The sequence below is a fragment of the Citrus sinensis genome, chromosome 5 (assembly GCF_022201045.2).
Source record: "Citrus sinensis cultivar Valencia sweet orange chromosome 5, DVS_A1.0, whole genome shotgun sequence".
NCBI lineage: Eukaryota > Viridiplantae > Streptophyta > Magnoliopsida > Sapindales > Rutaceae > Citrus > Citrus sinensis.
Window position 1 is genome coordinate 15,136,580 of NC_068560.1, and position 25,906 is coordinate 15,162,485.

The following is a 25,906-nucleotide window of genomic DNA, read 5'->3' on the forward strand; positions in this document are numbered from 1 at the left end:
GGTTTACCACAAGAAAATGTACCCAGTACAAAGCCTATGAATGAGCATGAGATTGAGCCAACCACCAACAATAGTTATATGCCTAACAGTAAATTTAGTTTTCTTGCAAGTAGTAATGTCGCGAGTACTAATGATGTATATAATTGTATTTACAACAATATGAAAAATAAAGTTGTTTGTGACAGTGATGGTTTTATCGTAAATGTGTTGTTTGCATCAAAAGAAGAGTGGCAAGCGAGGCTTTATAAATTTGCTTTGTAAGTGTGCTTTACAAAAGCAGTATGAGTTTAAAACAGATAAGTCTAGTAAGAATATTTTAATTGTTACTTATATAGATAACAACTGTCATTAAAGTATTCGTGCTACAAAAATGAAGGATTCAAGTTACTTTCAAATTTGAATGTATCGTAATAAGCATAAATGTTTTATTAGTGTGGATGAAAGAGATCATCTACATGCATCAATGAAATTGATTGGGCATACAATTTAATATAAATTTGACAGAACTTTATCAGCATTCAAAGTAAAGGAGATTAGGAGAGACTTGCAAAAACATTTATGTTATAATATTAGTTACCATAAAGCATAGAGTGCGAGGGAGCATGCAAAGACGCTTGCTAGGGGTTTGAAAATGATTTGAAAATAAAAATGTTGATTCTCGTGCTTTGGGTAAAAAGCTTGTTTAGTCCTTATATTATGAAGTTAATGCTTGTTTTGTCCCTATATTTTTAAAAATATCTCAAAATTTCTCATCCGTTAAACTATGGACACCCATACCATTACTTTTTTGTTCATTTTGACTTGCTTTTGTAATGTTATCATTTTACAATAATGTTTTTTTTGTGACATTACTAAAATGAAATTACCAAATTTAATTCCTAAAAATAAATTAAAGACAAAAAGAATATATATTAATTTCTGTGAAAGCTCACGTATGTCCAAAAAAATTAATATTGTAAAAAAAATTAAACTACCAATTTTTTGGACATTAATTAAAGAATTAATATATTAAGTCCCTAATAGAGTGTTCCACAAAAATTAATATATATTCTTTTTGTTTCTATTTTATTTTTGGAGTTAAATTGGCAATTTAATTTTTTCTTATTATTAATGTAAAATAAAGAGAAACTTTATTATAAGAGGGTAATATTATAAAATCGAACCAAAAGGAACAAAAGATAATGGCAAGGGTGTCAATAATTTAACATAGGGATGTTTTTGAGGTACTTTTTAAAAATATAGGGACTAAACATGCACTAACATCAAAATATAAAGACTAAACGAACTTTTACTACTCGTAATTTTATTAAGTTTGATAGTTTAAATCAATTCACTCATTTATTTATGGCTATTGGTAGTTGCCTCAAAGGGTTCAGTTTTGTTATTAGACTAGTAATTGCAATCTATGGCACATTTCCAAAAGGGAAATATACAAGAACCATGTTTGAATATAAAAGAACCGTGTCTGTGATTCATGCATGAATGATAACAATCAAATATATCCAATATTCTACTTGCATTTGGTGTTGGTGATAGAAAGAATGATGTATCATGGGAGTGGCCTTAATCAAAACTAAGGGATTCAATTTGCAATGTCAAAAATTTGGTTTTTATTTTAGATCATAATGGAACTATGGAAGCATAAAAAGGGGTGTTGACATGGTGCTTCTAGATGCAAGCCACGATATTTGCATGTTTCAGGCCAAAATATGATGTTAAATCTTAAAAAAGTTGATATATACAAAATTCTCGTACACGCTACAAAGTTATATTGTGTTTCTTAATTTGACAATGTCATGAAATGAGATAAACATGATGAATCCATACATTGCTTAGTACGTATCTGAATATGGGTATGATAATTGATAAATGGCCTTGTGCTCACTTTGTTGGAAGACGTTGTATAATGGCAACTAACATTGTAGAATGTTTAAATGTGTTTTGAGGGAGGCAAGGATGTTACCAATTCATAAGTTTATTGAGTATTAATTTACTGAGAGATTGGTCTTGCAAGCGACATCAATTGGCAGTGGACACAACTGCAAAACTCACAAAGTGGGTTGAAAGCAAACTTCTTTTGAAGCAAGATAACTCTTGAATGTACTAGGTTTTGTCTCTAAACTTGCATGAATTTATTTTGAAAGGTGGTGACTTTGAGGGCTATGTTGATATGCTTGTCAAAACTTGTAATTTGCGAGTACTCCAACTCAACCATTTCTTATGCAAACATGTTGTTTTCGTGTGCAGGCATCAATCTTTTGAATATCACTCATTTTGTTCTTCATACTAAACTACCAATGCATGCAATTTTTTAAATACAATAACATATGCAAAAGATAATAAAATAATTAAAAATGGTTATATGCATTAATATTTAACTTAAAAAATTGTTATTGAAAATATACTTTAGGAGATCATCATAGTGAACATTGCATAATGCAGCCCAATTAAAAATATGAGGAATTGTACTCTTATTATACATGGCAAAACTCTCCACATCAGGCATTGCCTCAAAAGCCCATATCTATATGATTAACATTTAACATAATAATAAAGTTTTAGGAAAATAGCGATTTGTCATTTAATTAAATTATAAAGTTTAAAAAGAAGTTGATTACTTGCAACGCAATTAGAAATTCAGCAAGGGTGGGGTCTTTTATAATCTTCTTCTTATGTATTATCAAATGATCTATTAAATCCTTTTTTAAACTTTCTAAAGTTTTCATGAAACAAATACGATACTAAGAATAACTATTAAAATCCTCAATATTATCCATATGTCGTACGTGTTTAGGTTGCACCTTAATTTTAGGATCATTCCTTAGAAGAACAAACTTTAAAAAGTAGAACATAACAACCTTTACAATTTTTCTATTATTAGTTAATGTGGAATTCATGAACAAGTCTTCTAACTTAGAGGTGGTGCATCTTTTAAGGCCATCCATTAACTCCTTATACAATCTAGTGCTGCCATTGCCATCTATATTGTATGTATTGGTCAAACCACTAACTAGTGCAGACTCCTCCATAAAAAATCTGCACACCTTGTTCTCCAGCTTAAACCACATAGACATATCTAACAAATGCATTTTTCTAAACAAAAAGGCTATATGATTCTGATTCTTGCAAAGACACTCTTGAATATTCTTAATTGTTTTCATTTCGAAGACTGTTGACACCTTAGTCTTGAAATGGTCAACTTCATTTATTTTTATTTCCAATATAGGTGACATCCTAGAGGAAAATACACACACGTTTCATCATTAATATAATATAATACTTTGTAAAAACTCACACACGCGCGCGTTTCCTCATTAAAATAATATAATACTTTGTAAAAACCCAACCAATTATGTAAGTTCTCAATTTTTGAACCAAATAAGTCTAGAAGTCTAGACTAGCAACCTAATAGAAGTTATCCAAAACAAGATAACCCTCTTTATCATCCTAAAATAACATCTTCATCTATGAAATTCTAAAAGCCCTACATAGCAATTTCAAAAGTAATAAACCCTACATTATCAAAACTGAAAAATTTTAAACTCTGTTGTTAACTAACCTTCAATTTTATGTTTCTATATTCGATTTATCTATTCTAGTGAGACACCCATGAACAGCTGACGAAAATGGAGATTGACGGTGAAGAACTTGATTCTCCTTCTCCCTCACATATAAACCTCACCACATCTCTGGTACTAGATTTCCTAACTTGAATTTTGTTTTTTTTTTTTTCAGCTAATGACAAGAGTATTTGTGTATTTTCACTTACTATCATGTCAAATTCTTGCCACGTGAAACTATTGAGTCGTACCGTAATTATTTACTAATTATTGAGCCCCCTTGGTCCAATATCCTCTTTGCCGACTTGGCGTGGGTGATGGCTAATGACGATCCTAGAGGCAAACGTGGCACACGCATTCCCACAATTTCTCTCATCTCATGGCGCGCAAGGACGAAGAGAGTCTTAAAGTCTGAAGCCAGCTAACGCCTGATAGCGACAACTTCTCCTTTCCTTTGCTACATGTGATACCTCAACCAGAATCATTACATAAACCCAATAAAGAAGTCAAAGGATGCCAAAACAATAATTACATAAACCCAATAAAGAAGTCAAAGGATACCTAAACAACTCTCTCTCTCTCTCTCTCTCTCTCTCACCCCCCTCTCATGAAACGGAGATCGAAGAAGAAAAAGAAATGAGTTCTGCAAAATTGGAGCTGAGACTGAGGGAGTACGCTGAATGGGAAATCAATGCGTTTCTTTGGATCTCTCTCATCACAGTCACGCTTGTTTTGCTCCAAAAAGTTGTCAAATTGTTCAGACTCCGTCACCATGCTCGTAAAATCCCTGGCCCCCCCTGTTCTTCTTTCTACGGCCACTGCCCCCTGCTCTCCACTCAGTCTCTCACCGGTCAGTATGATCATTTATATATTACCATTTCAGCAATTTGCGATTATGGGTTTCTTATTGGGTGTGTGTTCTTCCTTCATTTGTTTATTTTTATTCATCTGGCTGAGTTGAGTTTGAACCTCAGATCCTTTCGAACCCCTTGTATTGCTTTAGGAGCTTTTATCGGTTAAGCTAATGAGCAACAACTGTTATGGGGTTTATTTGTTTTTCAGAGGTTTTAGCAGAATCGCATGAGAAATATGGGTCAGTGGTGAAGCTATGGTTGGGTCCCACTAAGCTGTTGGTGTCGATAAAAGAGCCTGCACTTATCAAAGAGATGCTTTCAAAGGCTGAGGATAAGCCGCCTTTGACTGGAAGGGCTTTCCGGTTAGCCTTTGGACAATCCAGCCTTTTTGCTTCCACTTTTGACCGGGTACCGTTTGTTTTTTGTTTTTTGAATAAAAGAATTAATGATCAATTTCTGTTGTACTATAATGTTGTAGATTCTGCTTATTGTGGTTGTATGTTATTTACCGAATGTGTTTTATATGAACTGTTACTTTAAGCTTCTGTGTAATTTCTTTCTTCTGGAGTCCTTGGATGAATTAATTTCCTATCTTTGAGGATGTGAATGCTAGATTTTTGGGGTAATCCAATTTCAGGCCTTCAAATCATGAATTCATGAATTTATTGCATGTTTTTCTTTTTAATTTAAGTTTTTTTTCCCTATATAAAAGGAAAAAAGAACTTAGTCAATTATCATTATTTTAAGACATCGTGATGGGCTGCTGACAGATCAGTTAATGGATTAATTCTCTTAATCTTCTTGTGTAGTCAAATATTTCAATTTTGAATGTGTTGTTATTTGTATTGGTCTTTCTAGCGTCAACTGATTTATTGTCTTATATTTATAATTACATGTAGGTGGAAAAGAGACGGGTAACATTGTCAACAGAATTGAATGGTAGGTTGTTGGAAAGAGGAAAAGTAATTCCTGCAAGGGTTGTGGACTGTCTCATGGAAAGAATACGTGATATCTTGGGCAAAGGAAACATCAGTTGTAAGATGATTTCTCAACATATGGCTTTTTCCTTGTTGGGAGCCACAATTTTTGGAGATGAATTCTTTGCCTGGTCAAAGGCAACTGTTTACGAGGAGCTTTTCATGACGATTGCTAAGGATGCCTGCTTTTGGGCCTCATATAGTGTTACTCCCTTCTGGAAGCGTGGGTTTTGGAGGTATCAGCGTCTGTGTGAAAAATTAAAATGTTTAACACAAGATATTATTCAACAATGCCAGAGAAACTGCAAGTTAATTTCTGGCATGGACCATAACTTCGATAATGAAACTGCATATAAGAGAATGGAAGCTGCATTAGGTGGATCATCTAGTTTTGATGCTCTGGTATCGCAAGAGCCCAGTGGCTATCTTCAAGCCAGAGAAGAACCTTGCAGGAATATTATGGGTGTCATGTTTCATGGGTACTTAACTACAGCTGGTTTGGTTGGTAATATCCTGGCAAGGCTCGCTACCCACCAGGATATACAGGAAAAGGTAGCCATCTTCTCTTTCCACTAAAATTTTCTTTTTAAGTTTATAATGCGGTATTGGTTTAAATTTTAGACATCATCTCAGAAATGAAGTTGAAAACTTCAAGTATTTCAGATTCTGACCATTATTCTTCCTTTCTAATATGCTATGATGTATTTATTGTTTGTGCTATCTTCTTGAATGCTGTACTTGGTACAGTTTCTTTTTTGGTTTCTATTTGTGCATAGTTCCTTCCTTTTGCCTCTCTCATTGGCATCTTCAGTCTATGCTATGAAGTTGGTTACAAGTAATTACGCATTTGAACTTTCTTTTTCTTCATAACTTGCTTGTTGGTGCCTATCTACAAACTCAAAAGCCTAGTGAAAAAAAACCCTTTCCCCTGCTTTGCTTAGAGTTTTTCCAGTTCTATTCTATCTTCTTTTAGATACCTTGAGTTTACATTGTATGATATTTAGAATGCACTTTATTGAGCTTTAAGAATTAGACTTCGTCACAGCATGAGATAGTTCTCTCAATCTTTATTCTCAAGTATAATTTCATGTTAGGATTCGTTTTATACTTTGACTTTGATTTTTTTAAAAAAATTTTTTATGCATAATTATCTAAACATCAATTTTCAACTTGTTGATGTTCTTGAAAAATAGAGCTTTTATCCCTAATTAGACATGTATTTCTTTTATTATAAAATTTTGTGGAACGTTATTGTTGGTTTAAAACTTTTTGTTACCTATATATTAAAAGATAATTATTTTGCCCGGTCTAGAAAAATTTCTGGCTACGCCCTGGACCTGGAGAGAGGTCTGACTTGATGGTTGTCAATCATCCTCTTCATCCTTCACTATTAACCGACTAGAGTTCATATGTTCCTCACATGACTTTTTGAAACTACTAAGAGCATAACTTTAGTACATAAATAATGTTTGTTTATTTGAAAGGAAACACAAGAATTTTATTGAATGAGGGAGGATGGTAAGAAAGTGAACCCAAAGGCCCATAAGGGCAGCAGAAACACTCTTTAAAAGCTACGTACTATCTCTACAATATAAGATTTATGTATCTGTACCCCAGACATTGTACCAGTCCAAGATTAATGTAAAACGAAAGGAGCCTGAATAAAACCAAATTAACTCAAGGCCCTTTCCTTTCCAGTTGAGATTGATAGAGAGAAGTGATGTCTTCAAAATCATTAAAGATCAGTGCACAAAGAGAAGCAAAATATTCAAGTTTTATCCCATACCTGTTCACATCCCCCCTCTTTCCTCCAAAAGTATAGCTATGTTGTTTTTCAAAAATCACCCATAATGAAGTAAGGGTTGTACAATTCCATTAGGTCAGCTTTTCTTCTGGAGTGACCAAAGTTCATAAAATGTTCAGGAATTTGAAGTAAAGAAAAGTAAGATATGATGTAACGTGCGTATTTGGAAGTGATCTAAAACCATCTAAATAATGCACCTGCTATGCTTAGCATATGCCTGGAAGCTTGTGGAAAGGAAAAAGAAGCATGACATTATATAAGTGAATTATAACATTGTTTTACTGCAGCTGCTCTAATGGTTATGCGATTGACGTTATATAACAAATAGCAATGAAAACTTCTCAAATCTTAATTGAAGTTCTATTGGGATTTTGTTGCCATTGTTATTTATAATATTGAATTCAATTGCCTGATTAGAGCACCTGCAATAAATTGTCGTCAAGGATCATGCAGTCCATAATATGTGCTCATGGAGCATGAAAAGAGGAATGACCAAATCTTTTAAGTTTTTATAAGTACATAGCCAGTTCTTCTATACGCAGAGGTTTTTGTTATATATTGAACTAAATTACATGTGTGTATGGTTTTGTTTCGATTGAGATTTAGATGTTGTCACTCATATGTATAAGATTCAATTCAGATTTCACCACCTTATTCCTCACACTTTCGCAATTTGGGAATCCTTTATTTCTATTTACATTTTAAAATTGGAATTTCTGCAGATTTACTCAGAGATTATTATGGCACGAAAAGGGTTGGGGGAAAAAGATCAACAAAGTGTAGATAATATGCTTTTGTTATTGGCAACCATTTATGAATCTGCCCGGCTTCTGCCTGCCGGACCTTTCTTACAGAGATGTTCTCTGAAACATGGTGAGGCATTTCTTAGTTTGGTAAATTCTTTGTTTGACATCATTGGAGATAATCCTACACCTTTTTTCCATAAGCACATGTTCTAAGGCTGAATGCATGGGGGCATTGTAATCGTAGACATATGAATTCAATTGATTGTCATCCTTATACAATATAGAACATACATGCACTATTTTTCAACATCAATGTTGCAGTAAACTGACCATTATTCAAGACTTGGTAGTGCCAAAACGTTTGCGCATTCACATTCTCTAAGATTCTTTGAAATGTATCTTCAATGCTTTCGTTTGTGTGTCTGTGTGTGCAACTGCTTCCTTTTGTTGTGCCACTTTAAAAAATATTAGCATATTGCATGTCTTCATTACCTTGCTAATGTGAATTGTTTTTTCACTACTTGAAATGAGTAGTCACTGATTGTTTATTACTTGTTTGCCTTTTTTGCTTCAAGATTTGACTCTTAAAAGTGGGGTAACCATACCTGCTGGAACAGTGCTAGTTGTTCCTATACAGTTGGTACAGATGGACAATTGTAGCTGGGGAATTGATGCTAGTCAATTTAACCCTTACCGTTTTTTGTCAAAGAAGGGAAGGCAATGTGATCAGTTAGGGAATATATCATCTACAGGTTTCAATCAATATCTTTTTCGAATTTCCTAGTTACTAATATACTCTGGTTTGCTCTCTCAAATATGTTAACTGACTCTACTTCATTATTTCTTTTTTTAAACATGCTTCTGATATAGTAGTGATTGTTTGCACCGCATTAACATGCCTTTTTGGTAATCATGAGTGATTGTTGTAAATTTAGTTTGCATCGCATTCTATAGGCTGGACATGTTCTAGGTTTGCCCTTCAATTACTCTCATCAGTCAATTGTTATGATGTTCGGCTAAAGATCTGCAACATTAAATCACCGTTGATAATAATGATTGTTTGCAGGGAATGCTGAAGAGTATGTGGATCCAAGACAGTCCTCGTTTGTTTTGAATGATCCGAATAACAATGCAGCATTTCTTCCCTTTGGTTCTGGTAGTCGTGCCTGTGTTGGCCAGAAATATGTAACTCAAGGAATTGCTACTTTATTTGCGTCCTTGCTTGAACGCTATGAGGTTTGTAATAATACCGTTTTAATTATTTTCTGACAGATCTTTCTTGTGGTGTGTACACCTGGTGTATCATCATTGTCGATTGTTACAGTTAGACTTGCCTTTTGTTTTGTTGTTCTTCCTTTAACACTAGACTACTAGACTTGCTAACTCTACTGATGATTGCTAGAAAAAAAGAAGATAGAGACCAGAGAAATAGGTCTAGGTGTCTGTTAGTTAGATTGACATTTCATTATATATTAGGATAAATTCCAATAGTACCCCGAGGGTTTGGTTATATATCATCAAAATACCTGCTGCCACTTCATTGTTCTGTAAAAACTGTATTTTGGCCAGATTGACTATTAAAATGACATTTTCTTCCTGTATTTCACTTAGAAGGCTAATGATTAATTTACTCTTACCTTGTATAGTAATTATTAAATTAAAATAACATTCGGCCTCGGAACTAATTCCAGTTTTAAATTTCCAACTCCCAGTAATTCAAGTAAAGTCCAATGTTCCTTTGAAGGTTCTGTGTTTGCAGCTTTGGGGAGAATTATTTTTTTCAAGTGATGACAGGAATTTGCCATCTTTACAGTCACTCAATTACTAATTGAAGAATAGTACCAAATTTTAAATCTAGCCTAAAAGTTTAAGTTTGTAGGTGAAGGCCCAAAAAAATATTTTTAATTCTTTGCCATGCTCTATGCTCCATCATGTGCAAAGCATGTGAATAAAACAAACCAATAACCATCATCACAACCACAAATACTATCTATTCACATTACATTGTATGATGTGAAGATTCAAACAGAAAAGCACTAGAAGTTTTTCTATTAGCTTTGCTTTGGGCCTTAAGGAGATCACTAGTTCCTCATTTTTCTTCATTGATCTTGGGTGGGAGGACTTTTTGGGGTAAGTGTTGGGGCTGGTCCAACATTTTTACAGGGGTGGATGGATGAATGTACTGATTTTTCATCTTTAATACTTTTTTCACTTTCTTATAAATGTATTTAGAAATTTAGACTATGGAGTCAAATGTCAGAAACTATTCATAGTTGTCACAATAATAAGAAACAAGTTGAAGCTAGTTGTGTTTTCTCTATCTCTGTCTCTCACTCTATTTTCTTCTTTAATTTTTATTTCAAGATGAATATAAGAAATTTTATTTTAGTGATAGAAGATTTATGTGTTGAGCAAGATCTCCTGAAGAAAAAGAAAGCAAGTTGAATCTAAATTCTTCTTGCTATCAGCCTGTGGTGTTGGGAATTTTTTTTCAATTTTGTGATTCCTAAGGATTGAAGCCCGCCTTAATAACTTTGAGGTCACCGACGATATGGCATTGATGTTGCCAACACTTCAATTTTGTCCAACTAAGTAAAATTACTTTAATAACTCAATTGTTACACTTGCAATTGACATTTAGCACAAGGGTGATGTTGATAGCGATGACCATGCAACTTAGCGGAGCCAGTTCTAGAAAGTTTGATGGTTGTCATTATGGATGAATTGTGCTGAATTCAGGGCCAAAAATTTGAAAATAGAGAAAGACATTATGTATGTAACTTTTTTAATTAAAATGTGTTAGCAATGTAATTTGAGGATGTTTCTTCAGACAAGACAATACCATGCACGGAATGAGAAATTTTGAAATTGTGTGATTTATTTAAAAGGGTAGCTTGTTTTATTTTAAATCTTCATTATTCCAATGCATGCATTTTGAAATCTAACTTTGTATCTTTTGTTTGAATGGAATAACAGATAAGGCTGCAGCCTGGATCTGAAAAGAACCCAAAACCAACAGTGAACAATTGTGTTTTTCAGCTTCTTCCTTGTCCCGAGATAGATTTTGTGGAAAGGGTTAGCTGAAAGGGAGAAGGAACACAGGTTGTGGTATGGATGCTTATTGTTGTTGCTGTCATTTGTCTATGTTATCTCACTTTTTGATGGCAAAATCATTTTTCCTTTACACAATTGATGGGGAAGCTATTTTCTTTTTGGCTCATTAGCTGTCTGAGGGGGAGGATGTCACATGAGTACTGACTGCTACTCATTTTTTCCCCTCCCTGTTACCAGAATAGCTCAAGTGCTATCCTAAATGTCATTTATAGTTTCTTGGTTTGTTTTTGAAGCACTCTTGGTCTATATTTACAGCTGAGCATTGTGCTTTTCTTCCCCATGTTTGAACTATAATATTTTCCACTTTCAACTTTGTGTTTTTCGCTCCAAATGGGAGTTCGTATTGTATTTCTATGGTCTATCAACGATGTACAAGTATAGTTTCCCGTTGTGCTATAAAATAAGGGTAGAATGTAACTTATAATCAAATAAAATTCGCCTATTGGCCTACTCCACTGTTTTGTTACCAAATTTTTCAACTGAAAAATTTGGTTGTAAGATGTAACTTAGGAAAATCTATAAAATAAATTGAGCATCTGGCCTTCTTATGCTCTCTTTTCCTTTTGTATGGTATTTTTGGCTTTAAGAATTTGATTGACTTTATAAGTGTAGGTAGATTTATTGTGTTAGGTTCATATTTCTAAGCTATGTTAAGCAAACTCCAAACCACGCTATAATTTGGTTCATTTTTGGTTGACTTTACAAGTGTCGGTAGATTTATGAATTTAGGGTCCAAATTTGAATTGTAACGTTGCTTCAATCTAAAACCTGAAGCAAATTTTAGAATTGCATGATCAACGTTGCTTCGACTAATAAAGATGATCCTTGAGGAGGGTCGGTGCTGTAATTTATTCGGAAGAATGAAAATACTAGTATGGTTTTGAAGGGTCGCTTGCTATTTGCTAGCAAAAGCAAGAAAAGTAATGTCAATGCCGGCAAGGGATCACCGAATTTGTTCCGTGCTAGACACAAATTCAAACTGACCTAAAGAAAAGCAAAGAATCAAATCTCTACCTTTTTTCCCTTTTACTCATCGGTTTCAGTGAAAATCAAGGATTCTATTATCAAGTATACAAGTTAAAATGGAAAATGGAATCAAGAAAGGAAGCAAACCTCATCACTTTCCAATATTTGCAAAATGTAGGTGCAGATTGAAAGCGCTATGATTTAACTATTTGAAACATAAGCCCTTTAATCACTACTCCAGGGTCCCATCAAACCATTCTAAAGTCAGTTCAAACATAAGCCCTTTAATCACTACTCCAGGGTCCCATCAAACCATTGTAAAGAGAGTTGAAAACAGGAACACAGCGGCCAGCTTCTTCTTAACATTCCTAGATTTTGATTGGACTGGAAGCAAAGAAGTTGATTCAACCAGGTAATATTCCATTTCTGAAGGCTATAAAAAGGACACTGAAATTATTGAGGCAAACCTACAAGTCATATTCTCGTCATCTGTTTCTCCATTAACTCTTAATTTCAATATTATCATAGTTCAACATTATGGCACAATGGCCAGGCCACGACGATAGCCAGCAACTCATCAGGCGTGACCGGAGCATGGTGTCGATTTCTGATGACAATATGATGATGAGGCAAATTCAAGCAACCCATGCTCCTGATGGAAGAGAGGTTGATGTCAAACCTCTTTTCAACCTCGTTGAGGATATCCTCAATCGCGCCACCTTTCAAACTGATATTGATGAGACGGTATACTTGTACTCCTATGTTATGTTTGATGATATCAAATTCCTGAAGCAACATATATGTATAGCCAGCTAGCTTCGCTATCATTTGTGTCTTATTGCTGCAGGATGCCCAAGCTCATTTGGAAATCGAGGACAACGCTCAGCAAGCTGGTTTCCTTGCCATGATTGATGCAATATCATTTACAATTGACAGAATTTCATGCGAGGTTATACTGTTTAATGTCTATATATTTACTATTACAGAACGTATAGGTCGATTTAGTAACAAACGTGAAATTTTTAGATTGCATGCAAGGCCTTGGGTGGATCAGACGCACATGCAACGACTCTTTCTCTGTTCAGCATGCTATCAAACTATTCCTGGGATGCAAAGCTGGTTTTGGCACTGGCAGCATTTGCTCTCTATTATGGAGAATTCTGGCTGCTTGCCCAGATTTACTCATCAAATCAACTAGCCAAATCAATGGCAATCCTGAAACAATTACCTTCCATAATGGAGCATACCAGTGGTCCATTGAAATCGCGATTTGATACTCTTAACAATCTAATCAAGGCTATGATGGGTGTCACGAGGTGTATTGTTGAGTTCAAGGACATGCCATCCAATTACATTACGCAGGATGCTCCAGAATTTTCCTCAGCCATGGCTCATATCCCAATCGCCGTGTATTGGACCATCAGGAGCGTTGTTGCTTGTGCTACTCAAATTACTACTCTCACAGGCATGGGCCATGAGTATGTTCCTTTTCCTTTTCCATCGTATCATACATTTTATTATAGAGCAAGCTACCGAATGATCACGTTATTTGTTGACATATACGTAGGTTTGTAATATCAACCTCTGAGGCATGGGAACTATCCACCTTGGCTCATAAACTCAAAAACATACATGAATCTCTGAAGAAGCTGATGGCTACATGCTACCGCCACATAGGTGATTAATTAGCCATTTGCCCAGTTTTTTTTTTTTTTTTGAATGAAAATATGCATTTCACAATAACGGCATTGCCTAAAAGGTACATTATTTAAATTTTGTATGTTTAATGATGATGTTAAAATGCAGAGGAAAAGAAGAGTAATGAAGCCTATCAGATGCTAGTCAAGCTCTTTGACTCAATCCACATTGATAACATGAAAGTTCTGAAGGCCTTGATTTATGCCAAGGATGATTTGCAACCCCTTGTTGATGGTTCAACTAAGAGAAGGGTATGCTTCTCCAACAAGCCACCAAGCCAATACTAATATTTTCCAAGTTTTAGCCAAGCTCTACTGACAAAAAACTTTTGATTTCTATTATGGCACGAACAGGTTAATATTGAGGTGCTGCGGAGGAAAAATGTGTTGCTGCTCATTTCCGACCTAGACATTTCCCAAGAGGAGCTTTCAATTCTGGAACAGATTTATAATGAGTCAAGGCTTCATTTAACAAGGCAAGAGAGCCACTATGAGGTTGTATGGATTCCAATTGTGGACCATTTTATCCACTGGGATGACCCAACGCAGAAAAAATTTGAGACCCTACAGTCCTCAATGCCATGGTACACAGTTTACCATCCCACTTTGATTGACAGAGCTGTGATCAGGTATGTCAAGGATGTGTGGCACTTCAAGAACAAGCCAATCCTGGTAGTTCTTGACCCTCAAGGAAGAGTAGTCTCCCCCAATGCACTCCACATGATGTGGATTTGGGGAAGCAATGCCTTCCCTTTCACCAGCTTGAGAGAGGAAGCTCTTTGGAAAGAAGAGACGTGGAGGCTTGAGCTTCTGGTTGATGGCATTGACCCTCTGGTTCTTGACTGGGTAATTAAAACTTGCACAGATTCTAATACACACATTTCTGGTTTTCACTGTCTATAAATTCATGCTAATTTGAAATGGTAATTTTCTGTTTTGGTCAGATCAAAGAAGGAAAATACATTTTCTTGTACGGAGGTGATGATGTCGAATGGGTGAGGAAATTCACAACCGCAGCTCGCTCAGTTGCAAATACTGCACGCATTCCCTTAGAGATGGTCTATGTGGGGAAGAGCACCAAAAGGGAACAAGTGCGGCGAATCATGGCAACCCTTGCAGTTGAAAAGCTTGGTCACTTCTGGCAAGACTTGACAATGGTCTGGTTCTTTTGGACTCGTTTAGAGAGCATGTTATTATCCAAGATTCAACTAGGCCGAGCTGATGACCACCACGATCCGATGGTGCCACAAATCAAGAAACTGCTCAGCTATGACAGAGATGGGGGATGGGCTCTGCTGAGCAAAGGGTCTCAGGTTTTAGTGAATGGACATGGCACCACAGTCTTGCCCACATTACTGGAGTATGATATTTGGAAAGAGCAGGTGCCCATTAAAGGCTTTGATGATTCATTCATTGACCATCACCAGAAGATTCATGGAGTTGCACATCCTTGTTGCCGTTTTGAGTTCTCTGCTCATTCCGGTAGGATTCCAGCGAGCATGACTTGTCCTGAATGCCACCGCTATATGGAGAAATTCACAACTTTTTGCTGCTGCCATGATGATCACGTTCCAGGCTCACTGTTTTGAGTCTGCATCAATTTCTTTTTAGTACATGTTACTCTTGCCATAATGCTTGAGTATTCCATCTTTCTTATGATATGTAATAAGATTCGATGTGTGAGAATTTGTGATGCCAATGGCCACAGTGTGTGCGCTAATTGCAAATTGATGTCAATAAAAAAATTATGAATGAAATGTGTAAAGTATTCTATAATTCATCAATAATGATACCTTTATTTCTGCTCTTTTTCTTTTTTAATTAATATTTTCAACGTTCAAAATTTTGAACTCATTTACTTTGTAGTTGAAAGCAGAGATCGCTCAAAAAGTAAAAACTCAATTATTTAGTTATGTTGTGAATCAAAATTGGGCAGTATCCAAATTTTCATGCAAGCAATATAAATGATATGAAGCTAAAGGGAGCACAATGATAATAGACGAGAGAAATTAAGTATGGCAAAAAAGCGTGGGTTGGCTCAAGCTCGGACCCACTTAGGGATGGCAAAAATTCCCACGGGGACGGGTATCCTTGGGGATTTTTCCCATTCGGGGAAGGTATGAGGATAATTTTATACCTAATTTCTTATTTGGGGAGGGGACGGGGAAATTTTTTTACCCAATTTCTTATTCGGGGAGGGGACGGGTATGAGGTGGAATCCTCATCCCCTACCCATTTCCCCATTTTAATTTTTAATTTTATTTTAATTTTTTAAAATTACTAGTAAATAAATTATAAAATTTAAATTATAAAATTATAAATATTGGTAAAAATAAAAAATATCAAAATATTTATATTATTAAACTTTTAGGCCTAATTAACTAATTAAAGTCCTAAATTTTTATTTAGGACATTAAAAAGACCGAGTAGATTCTAATAGCCAAACATTTTTTTAATTTTAATATTCTTTAAATATTTTAAACTTAAATCTATTTTTTATTTATTTTTAGATGTTATAATTGCCCACAGCGAATCACAATTTTAATATCTAATCTTATCTAATCTAATCTAATCTAATATTTACTTTTGATTTGCTCCGATTTAACTATTGTGTTGTAAAGGGAATAGTCCACATTTATAAAGTGCCCACGCCACCATTGAAAAAGTTAATTTTGAATCAAAATTTGATTTTATTTGTAACAATTTTGTATTAGACTATTAATTTGTTCATGATAGTTTATAAAAGAAGTTTGTATTCCTTGCATGTTGCGTTACTTACTAATTTAATGTATGTGACTTTTGTAATAGATATTAATGTAAGAAATATTTCAAACTTTACTTTTATTTGAATTTTTTATTTTAATATGATTAACTCAAAATTGAAAAAAAAATATATTAGTTATTCGGAAATCGGGGACCCTCGGGGATCCCCTGTTATTATTCGGGGAGGGGATGAAGATTCTCTCAAGTAATTCTGACAGGGACGGGGAGGGGACGGGGACATACACAAAATATCGGGGATGGGTACGGGGAGATCGGTCCTCTCCCCTCCCCTCCCCATTGCCATCCCTAGACCCACTTGGACCATTCTCACGGTTTTAGCCCGAACTTTCCCCATGAGATTCTGGATAAGGGCTTAGGAAAAAAAGCTTAGGTCAGGTTTAAGTTCTTTTTTTTTTAAAAATAAATTTATAAATTAAAATAATAAATTTAATTTTGAAAAATAATGAAAAAATAAAAAAGTAAGATTAAATTCCTAATATATATATATATATATATATATATATATATATATATAATGAATTAAAAAAATTAAAATTATAATAATAAATTTTTTTTAAGTGTTAATTAATTAAGAGAGTGTTTGAATTAGAAAATACAGTACTAAAAAATTAAATCTTTAAACTTTTATTTACTTTATTTATTATTTTATTTTAATATATATATATTTTTTAATTCATTATTAATTATAGCAACTTGATTATTATTAACTCATTTTAAATTTATAATAATTTTAAAAATTTTAAAAAAATAAATAAAAATCTAAGCCCGACCCAGGCTTGCAGTGAAGCCAGCCCAAACCCAACCCTTGCATTTCTTATCTAATGGGCTTGGGTCTGGGTTTGAAAAAGCTCAACGTAAACCCTTAATTTACAAACCCTAAGCCAAATAGGGAGGCCAACCATCCATGCACTCTATATCACGTTATTTGTTGATGGAAATAAAGATTACAAAGATATTGCCACCTGATTATTCTAAGCCTGCAAAGTTGAAATGTCGACGGGTGGCAAGAGTTTGATTTTTGTTACAACAGGAAGTGTGCAACGGATCCTTCGAATTAATAGGTGTAAAACACACCACAATAATCTCAAGGAGTGGAGAGCTATATTCACAACAGCTCACTTAAATATCCACTACATCAAGATAATTGTACATAACCTTTGATTGGGGAAAAAACTTGATGGATAAAAACTACCAAAAAAATGTAATTTGATGAATTAAAAAGTGGTGTTGGACATGCTTAAAAATTTCTTCGTTAAAAAATCTTTGCTAATAGAATTGAGTAGCATCAAAACCTAGTCAAGGAAAAGAGTACAGTGCACATATATCTAGATTGTTTGTAGAAGTTCTTCTTGAGAAAGATTATGCTCCCCTTGATCATTTCTTCCCTGATCAACGCTTTTGATGGGTGCTCGGTGCCCCCTTATGATAACATGTATTAATTTGATAGTCTCTTCTACTCACTTATCAATACTGTATATATCTTCTCACATATTGATGTAAGGAAGCTTTCATTAATAGTCCTGTAAAACTATAAGCAAAATACATCCCATTTTTAAGTGGGTCTTATAGGGTTTATAAAATAACCTGCAAATGCATCATCAACAAGATTTGAAATTTGGTTAGTTAACAAAATAAAATAATCTCAATAACAAACTATATTTCAATAGCAACTTGTGAGCACAAAAATTATAAATGACTACATTCTTTACGATTCCACAATTTCATGTATAAGTAAAGACATTCTATCATTTTTGGTCTTTATCTCATTAAGAGATCTTTCAAGGTTTTTGGTTGATGTGCTAATAATTTATATATTAATTTAATGTTTCCCTAACTTAATTTCATGTCAACTTATATTTTATTATGTTAATTTTTATCTTAACTTTTATATTTTATTATTTTTTATATAATCTAGGATTAAAGAGTAATTACATCAGAATATTTTGGAAGAAATCTGCTTGAGTAATTAGAAAGGGATAAAAATAAAGAAATTCAATTGAAACAAATCAAGCAAGATTTACCGTCATGTATGCAATCACGTGGGGGGCAGCATTGAAGATTTAGTTGACAAATATGACATGCATTGAACTTGGGCTTTTGAATTTGCAATATAATGGCCTAAGAATTTAAAGGTGGTTTGGCTTACTTTTGTGAGTTTCTTTTTTCTTTTTAATCCTTTTGGGTTAAGGATTTAAAGGCCACTGATTGAGCATTATAAAAAGAAGAAAACATGGAAAAAGCCGAATTAGCCGCACGAATATAATTAAGGAGAAGCAGCCGCAAGACATCAAGAGAGAAGTCGGATTAATTCTTGAGTTTTTCTTTCTTTTTTCTCTATTGTTGTTCTTCACCGTTCCCTACATTGTTTGTGGATTTTTTTTTATATTCTCATGAATTAATTTATTTTGATACGATATAGCCTAACTATGAAAATTTAATTCTGTAAATCTATTTTATTTTTAGTTTATTATATCATGATTGAGTGTTCATTATTGTGCTTAGTGCTTTTAAATATTTGGCTAATATTTGAATGATTTAAGGATACATAACGAGACTGAGAGGAGATTTATGTACTTTTATCTTTGTGTAATGGATGCCATAAATTGAAAAAAAGATAGACATGTATCAACGTGATTCATGCAGTTTTATCTAAGAATTTCCATAGAGCTTAATGAATTTTTATATATTTAAATTCACATATAGATATAGTGGGTTAATATGTGAAGATATTTTTTATATTGTTCGAGAAAAGATATTGAATAGATTAGGAAAATTCACCATCAATATGGGTAATAATCTTTAATAGCATAGATGGAGGATTAAATTAGATTGGTTATAGTGAAATCATATGTCCTAATGTAGAAATCTCTTGGTGATTTCTATTACTGCTTGCATCTTTATTTAGTTTTTAGGTACTTTATTTTATTTTAATTTTTAATATAAATTCACTTATTTGGTTATTATAATAAATTAGGGTTAGAATAATTTCGGTAGCTAATAGGATATACAATCTCTATGGGACGATCCTCTACTCTTCATTATATTACTCGTGTCAATTAGTACACTTGCTAATTTACGCAACAAGTTTTTGGTGCCGTTGCTGGGAATTGTTTGGATTAGTATCAATACCAACTAGCTTTAGTTTAATTTGAATTTTATTTTTATTATTTTTATTTTTTATTTTCATTTTCTTGTTTAATTTTATGAGCTGTTCAATAAGTTTTGATATATTGTCTTTTGATCTAGAGATTGAATGTACCTGTAGAAGGCTCAACAGGGAAATAAGAGAAGATTTGTAGGAACAAAAACTAATTATGGTTGACAAAGCCGTACAAGAAAATAGGGATGCAAAACCTTTATGAGATTATGTTGTGCCTACAGTTAATGGTACCTGCTCAAGCATTGCATGCCATGCAGTTCAAGCCAATAATTTTGAGATTAAACCAGCTATAATCCTATGATTCAGACATCAGTACAATTTGCTGGGATGTCGAATGATGATCCAAATGCTCATGTTGCAAATTTCCTGAAAATTTGTGACACATTTAAGCAAAATGGTGTCTCAGATAATGCTATTATGCTAAAACTATGATCCAAAAGCTCATATTGCAAATTTTGTGAAATTTTGTGACAAATTTAAGCAAAATGGTGTCTCAGACAATGCTATCAAGCTAAGGCTTTTTCCATTCTCACTAAAACAAAGCAAAAGAATGGTTGAACTCACTCCCTGCTGGTACAAGCACAACATGGGATGGCTTAGTGCAGAAATTTTTAAGCAAAATTCTCTCCCTTAGCAAAAATAGCCAAGTTAAGGAATGTCATCACAACGTTTGCTTAGTTCGAGATGGAGTCACTATATGAAGCATGGGAGAGATACAAAGACCTACTAAGAAAATGCCCACATTACGTTTATCAGTTTGGTTTCAGGTACAAACATTTTACAATGGTTTGGGATCTACTCCAAGAACAATGATTGATGCTGCAACAAGAGGAACTTTAATGGGAAAAACACTAGAAGTAGCTTATGAATTATTGGAGGAGATGGCCTCTAATAATTACCAGTGGTCTTCAGAGTGGTCAATACCAACTACCAAGGAGAATTGTAGGAGCCCATAATGTTGATGTTAACATAGCTTTATTTGCCAAGATAACTGCTTTATCTAATAAGCTAGAACATTTGAATATTAGTCCTATTTAAACACAAGTGTGTGAATTATGTGGAGGTAATCACACCAGTGTCAACTACCAAGTTGGAAGTCCTTTTGCGCCATCATTTACTGAACAAGCTCATTATGTGTCAAAGTTCCAAAGGCAATAAAACAACTTGTATTCCAATATCTATAAGCCTGCCTAGAGAAACCACCTGAATTTTTCATGGAACAACAATGAAAATACATTGAAGCCACCTCTAGGATTCCAATTGCAAGAAAAGAAGTCAAATTTAGAAGATGCTCTTACCTAGCTTACAAAAAATGTCTCAATTCATGACCAAAACTGAGACAACTTTTCAAAATCAAGTTGTATTAATCCAAAACCTCAAGATTCAAGTGGATCAGATTGCAAATTTGTTATCTAGCAAATTATAAGGCTCTTTATTGAGTAATAATGAGACAAACCCGAAGGAACAAATAAATACAATATGCTTCGGAGTGGTAAATAACTCAAAGTACTGCAAAAAAAAGTAAAGGAAGCTGAAGAAGATAACATGAAGCAAAGTAAGGACACCATTAGAACACTCGAGACAAGAAGTTAAGAAATTCCACAATCAACAATCAGCACTAATCAAGGCCTACGTCCCTCCAATCCTTTTTCTTCAGCGTCTTCGGAAAAATAAATTAGATAAGCAATTCTCTAAATTTCTTGATGTTTTTAAAAAGTTGCATATTAACATTCCTTTTGCAGATGCATTAGAACAAATGTCGAGCTGGACTAAATTCATAAAAGAAATTTTATCTAACAAGAGAAAACTAGAAGAGCATGAAATAATATTATTAACTAAAGAGTCCACTAAAATTTTACATAATAAATTGCCACCGAAGTTGAAAGATACAATAAGTTTTTCTATTCCATGCACTATTAGAAATTCTTATTTCGATAAAGCATTATATGATTTAGGTATAAGTATTAATTTGATGCCTCTTTATATTTTCAGGAAATCAGGACTTGGTGAGCCAAAGGCAACAACTGTTTCTCTTCAATTGGCATATAGGTCTATAAAGTATCCAAGAGGCATGATTAAGGACATACTTCTTAAGGTCGACAAGTTTATATTTCCTGCACATTTTATTGTTTTGGATATGATTGAAGATTGGGAGATACCAATCATTTTAGGCCGACCATTCTTGGACATGGGAATAACTCTTATTGATGTCTAAGAAGGAAAACTACTCCTTAGAATGCACGATGAGCAAGTCACTTTTAATGTATTCAAAGCAATGGGCATTTAGGAGTACACACATTATTTGGAAGCTTCACAACCTTACTTACTTTCAAAAAATCCAGAATTAGAGGAGCTTGGTGGAAGTCCTTCTCGGCCAAAACCTTCAATAGAAGAACCTCTAAAACATAAGCTTAAGCCTTTACCCTCTTATTTAAGATATGCTTATTTAAATGATAATTCTAAGCTACCAGTTAGTATTTCTTTTGCCTTGAAAGATCTTGAAGAGCAAAAGCTAATTTGAGTTCTGAGAGACCACAAAACTGCTCTAGAATGGACTATTGCCGACATCAAAGGAAGAAGTCCTTTAATTTACATGCACAAAATTCTAATGGAGGAGAATTATAAGCCTATAGTACAGCCACAAAGGTGTCTAAATTTGGACATACAAGAAATGTTTAGGGCAGAGGTGCTTAAATTATTAAATGCTTGGATAATTTATCCAATCTCTGATAGTTCATGGGTGACTCCAGTGCAAGTGGTACCAAAGAAGAGATGAATGACGATTGTGAAGAGTGACACTAGTGAACTTCTCCTAACAAGGATAGTCACAGGTTGGCAGGTATGCATAATTACAGAAAACTTAATGCTGCTACTAGAAAAGACCACTTTCCACTGCTTTTTATTAATTAGATGTTGGAAAGGGTTGTTGGCCATGCTTACTATTCCTTTTTAGATGGATATTTAGGCTATAATCAAATTCCTATAGCACCAAAAGATCAAGAGAAAACCACATTCACATGTCCTTATGGAACATTTACTTATAGAAGAATGTCATTCGGTTTATGCAATGCACCAGCCACCTTTCAACGTTGTATGATGGTTATATTTTTTATATGGTGGAGAGGTTCATTAAGGTGTTTATGAATGATTTTTTGGTTTTTGGATCTTAATTTGATCATTGTTTAAACAATTTAGATATAGTTTTGAGGCAATATGAGGAGACTAACTTGGTTCTAAATTGGGAAAAATGTCACTTTACGGTGCAAGAAGGCATTGTTCTAGGTTATTGTATTTCAACTGAAGGAATTGAAGTGGATGGAGCAAAGATCAAAGTCATTGAGAAGTTAACACCTCGACTTCCGTGAAAGCTATAAGAAGTTTTTTAGGACATGCTGGGTTTTATCAATGTTTTATTAAAGATATTTCAAAGATAACGAAGCCCTTATGCAACCTTTTACTCAAGGATGTGCCTTTTAATTTTACTAATGAGTGTTTGCAGGGTTTTTAAACTTTGAAAGAAAAATTATTATGGCACTTGATTCAGATCTACCTTTCGAGCTTAAGTGTGATGTGAGTGATTATGTTGTTAGAGCAGTTTTGGGGCAACATAATAAAAACATGTTGCATGTCATTTACTATGCAACTCGAACTCTGACAGACGTTGAATTATGCTACTACTGAGAAAGAGTTTATTGCCGTTGTGTTTGCACTTGAAAAAATTTCACTCATATTTGCTTTTCTCAAGGGTGATAGTTTACACTGATCATTCCACTCTTAGTATGTACTCACAAAGGCAAATGCAAAACTAAAACTGATTCATTAGGTGCTTTTATTATAAGAATTTAATTTAGAGAATTGTGACAGGATGGGATTTGAAAATCTGGTGGCGGATCATTTATCTCTGTTAGACCAAGGAGAGCGAAGGGATAATGTAGTGGTTTCAATTATTGAAGAATTTCCTGATGAAAAGTTACTAGCTCTTCAAACTTTTGGTGTACCATGGTATGTAGATTTTGTAAACTATTTGGTGAGCACCATTATTCCTTCTAATTTATCATATCAATAGAAGAAGAAATTCCTCTTAGATGTCAAATTTTATTTTCGGGAAGATCTTTTCTTGTTTAAGTACTATTTAGACCAAATCATTCGACGATGTGTTCTAAAAGAATATATGAGAAGCATTCTACAACACTGTCATTCCCGTGAACTCGGTGGACACTTTGGTACGACCAAAACTATAGCAAAGGTGATCTAATCAAGTTTCTATTAGCCCACCTTATTTAAAGATGCTTACGCTTTTCATGCTGCTTGTGACCGGTGTCAAAGAATTGGTAACATTTCAAGGAAAAATGAAATGTCGTTAAATAATATCTTGAAGTAGAATTATTTGATGCTTGGGGAATTGACTTCATAGGTCTATTTCCATATTCCTTCAAGAATAAATATATTATTGTAACTGTTGATTATGTTTCCAAGTAGGTCGAAGCTTGCTTTGCCTTCTAATGATGCAAGGTGGTTGTGAATTTTTTGAAGAAAAATATTTTCACACTGTTTGGCAGTCCAAGAGCCATTATAAGTGATGTGGGAAACATTTTTGCAATTGACAATTTAAAGCCCTCTTTAGCAAATATGGAGTCACACATATAGTTGTCGCCCTTACTATCCACAACCCAATGGCCAAGTTGAAGTCTCTAATAAGGAATTAAAGAGAATTTTGGAGAAAACAATTAATGAATCATGGAAGGATTGGTCGAAAAAACTAGACGATGCACTCTGAGCTTATCAAATAGCTTTTAAAACACCTATTGGTATATCTCTTTATCATCTAGCATTTAAGAGGCATGCCATCTACCTGTTGAATTTAACATAGGGTATTGGGCTATGAAGATTTTAAACTTTGACATGCAAACAGCAGGAGAAAAAAGATTGATGTTTCTTAAAGAAATGGATGAATTTCACAATTTAGCTTATGAGAATACTCGAATCAATAAAACCCACACTAATAATTGGCATGACAAATATTTCATCAGACGTGAATTCCAGGTTGGTCAAAAGGTTTTATTATATAATTTTTGACTTCGATTCTTCCCAGGTAAGTCGCGATCACATTGGTCTGGCCCTTATACAATAACACAAGTCTTTTGTTTAGTAAGGTAGAAGTTTCTCATGATACAAAGGGCGCATTTAAGGTTAATGGTCATCAATTGAAGCCCTATCTGGATGATGCATTTGATAAGTACAAGATAGCTACTGAGCTGTCTAGTCCTAAATGATGACCAGAGGTAGTCAAGTTAATGATTAGAAATTAAGCGCCTCTTGGGAGGCAACCCAAGCTTTCAAAACTTTATTATTATTATTTTTATTTTGTATTTCCATTTTCCCTTATTTCTTTTGTTAGTCTTTTCTTTCACTTACTTTATTTTATTTTATCTAAGTCTTTGCACAAGTATGGGGTCGACGAACATCAACTTTTCACATGCCTTTCAACAATTCAACTACAAGTTCACATCTTCAAGTGCAAAACCATGAGAGTTTCTCTTTTCCTTTCCTATCTATTTACATTGAGGACAATGTTGATTTTATGTTTGGGGATGGGAATATTTGCTTTCATTTAAATAAAAAAAAAATGTGTTGTTTGGATGTTGTTTTGATACCAATGATGAGTAAATAGTTGAAAATGAATATGATTCTTAGAAAAGGATGAATACTGTCTCATTTTATACCTGATTCTTGTGTTAATTTCGTCTTAGTTGTTATTCTTTAAATATCTTGAGCACTTATATCGATTCTTTCAAAATTTTGACTTGAGATTTGAGATTGATATTGTATGAGTTGAGAATTTTAGATTGATTAAATGATTGTTTACCTTGATTCTACATTACTTAAGTTACCCGGCACCATATTCAGAAATAACTATTTATAACCCTTAAGAGTGAAGCTATCATTGAGTAATTTGAGCCTACGTACCATCAATATGTAGAGGATAATCTACTGTGAGAAGAAGACTATCTTAAGTGGTAGAATGAAAGCTCATGACTGTGGAGATATATATATATAAAGAAAATTTCAAAATGAGTTTTGATTGAATCGATTCACACATAATACAATAATCTAATGTGAGATGGGGCTAACTATTGAACTAAAGTTAGAATTTTTCCAATATTTATAATTTTCTTTGAGCTATATACTTTATGCAATCTTTGAGACATTTTTTATGACGTTTGTGGATACCATTGCTGAAAAC

General features: G+C 33.9%; 2 protein-coding genes across 4 annotated transcripts; both read left to right on the forward strand.

The window, feature by feature from the left end:
- The first annotated feature begins 4,073 nt into the window (after positions 1–4,073).
- Positions 4,074–11,628, forward strand: LOC102620052 (uncharacterized). Of its 3 annotated transcripts, none has more exons than XM_006471265.4 (7): positions 4,075–4,410; positions 4,623–4,822; positions 5,314–5,943; positions 7,918–8,068; positions 8,517–8,693; positions 9,008–9,177; positions 10,918–11,628. In XM_006471265.4, the coding sequence occupies exons 1-7, from the start codon at positions 4,197–4,199 to the stop codon at positions 11,023–11,025; spliced, it is 1,650 nt and encodes a 549-aa protein (XP_006471328.2). In that variant the 5' UTR covers positions 4,075–4,196; the 3' UTR covers positions 11,026–11,628. The 3 variants fall into 3 exon arrangements, with proteins under 3 accessions (XP_006471330.2, XP_006471328.2, XP_052296775.1); XM_052440815.1 differs by having other exon boundaries at positions 8,517–8,673; positions 9,006–9,177; XM_006471267.4 differs by lacking the exon at positions 8,517–8,693 and having other exon boundaries at positions 4,074–4,410.
- Positions 11,629–12,284: 656 nt separating this feature from the next.
- LOC102619778 (protein SIEVE ELEMENT OCCLUSION B-like) lies at positions 12,285–15,526 on the forward strand. The gene is made up of 8 exons (XM_006471264.4): positions 12,285–12,433; positions 12,550–12,765; positions 12,869–12,970; positions 13,048–13,499; positions 13,589–13,698; positions 13,828–13,970; positions 14,073–14,564; positions 14,663–15,526. Exons 2-8 carry the CDS (start codon positions 12,559–12,561, stop codon positions 15,305–15,307), a joined length of 2,151 nt encoding a protein of 716 aa, XP_006471327.2. The 5' UTR covers positions 12,285–12,433; positions 12,550–12,558; the 3' UTR covers positions 15,308–15,526.
- Positions 15,527–25,906: the final 10,380 nt, after the last annotated feature.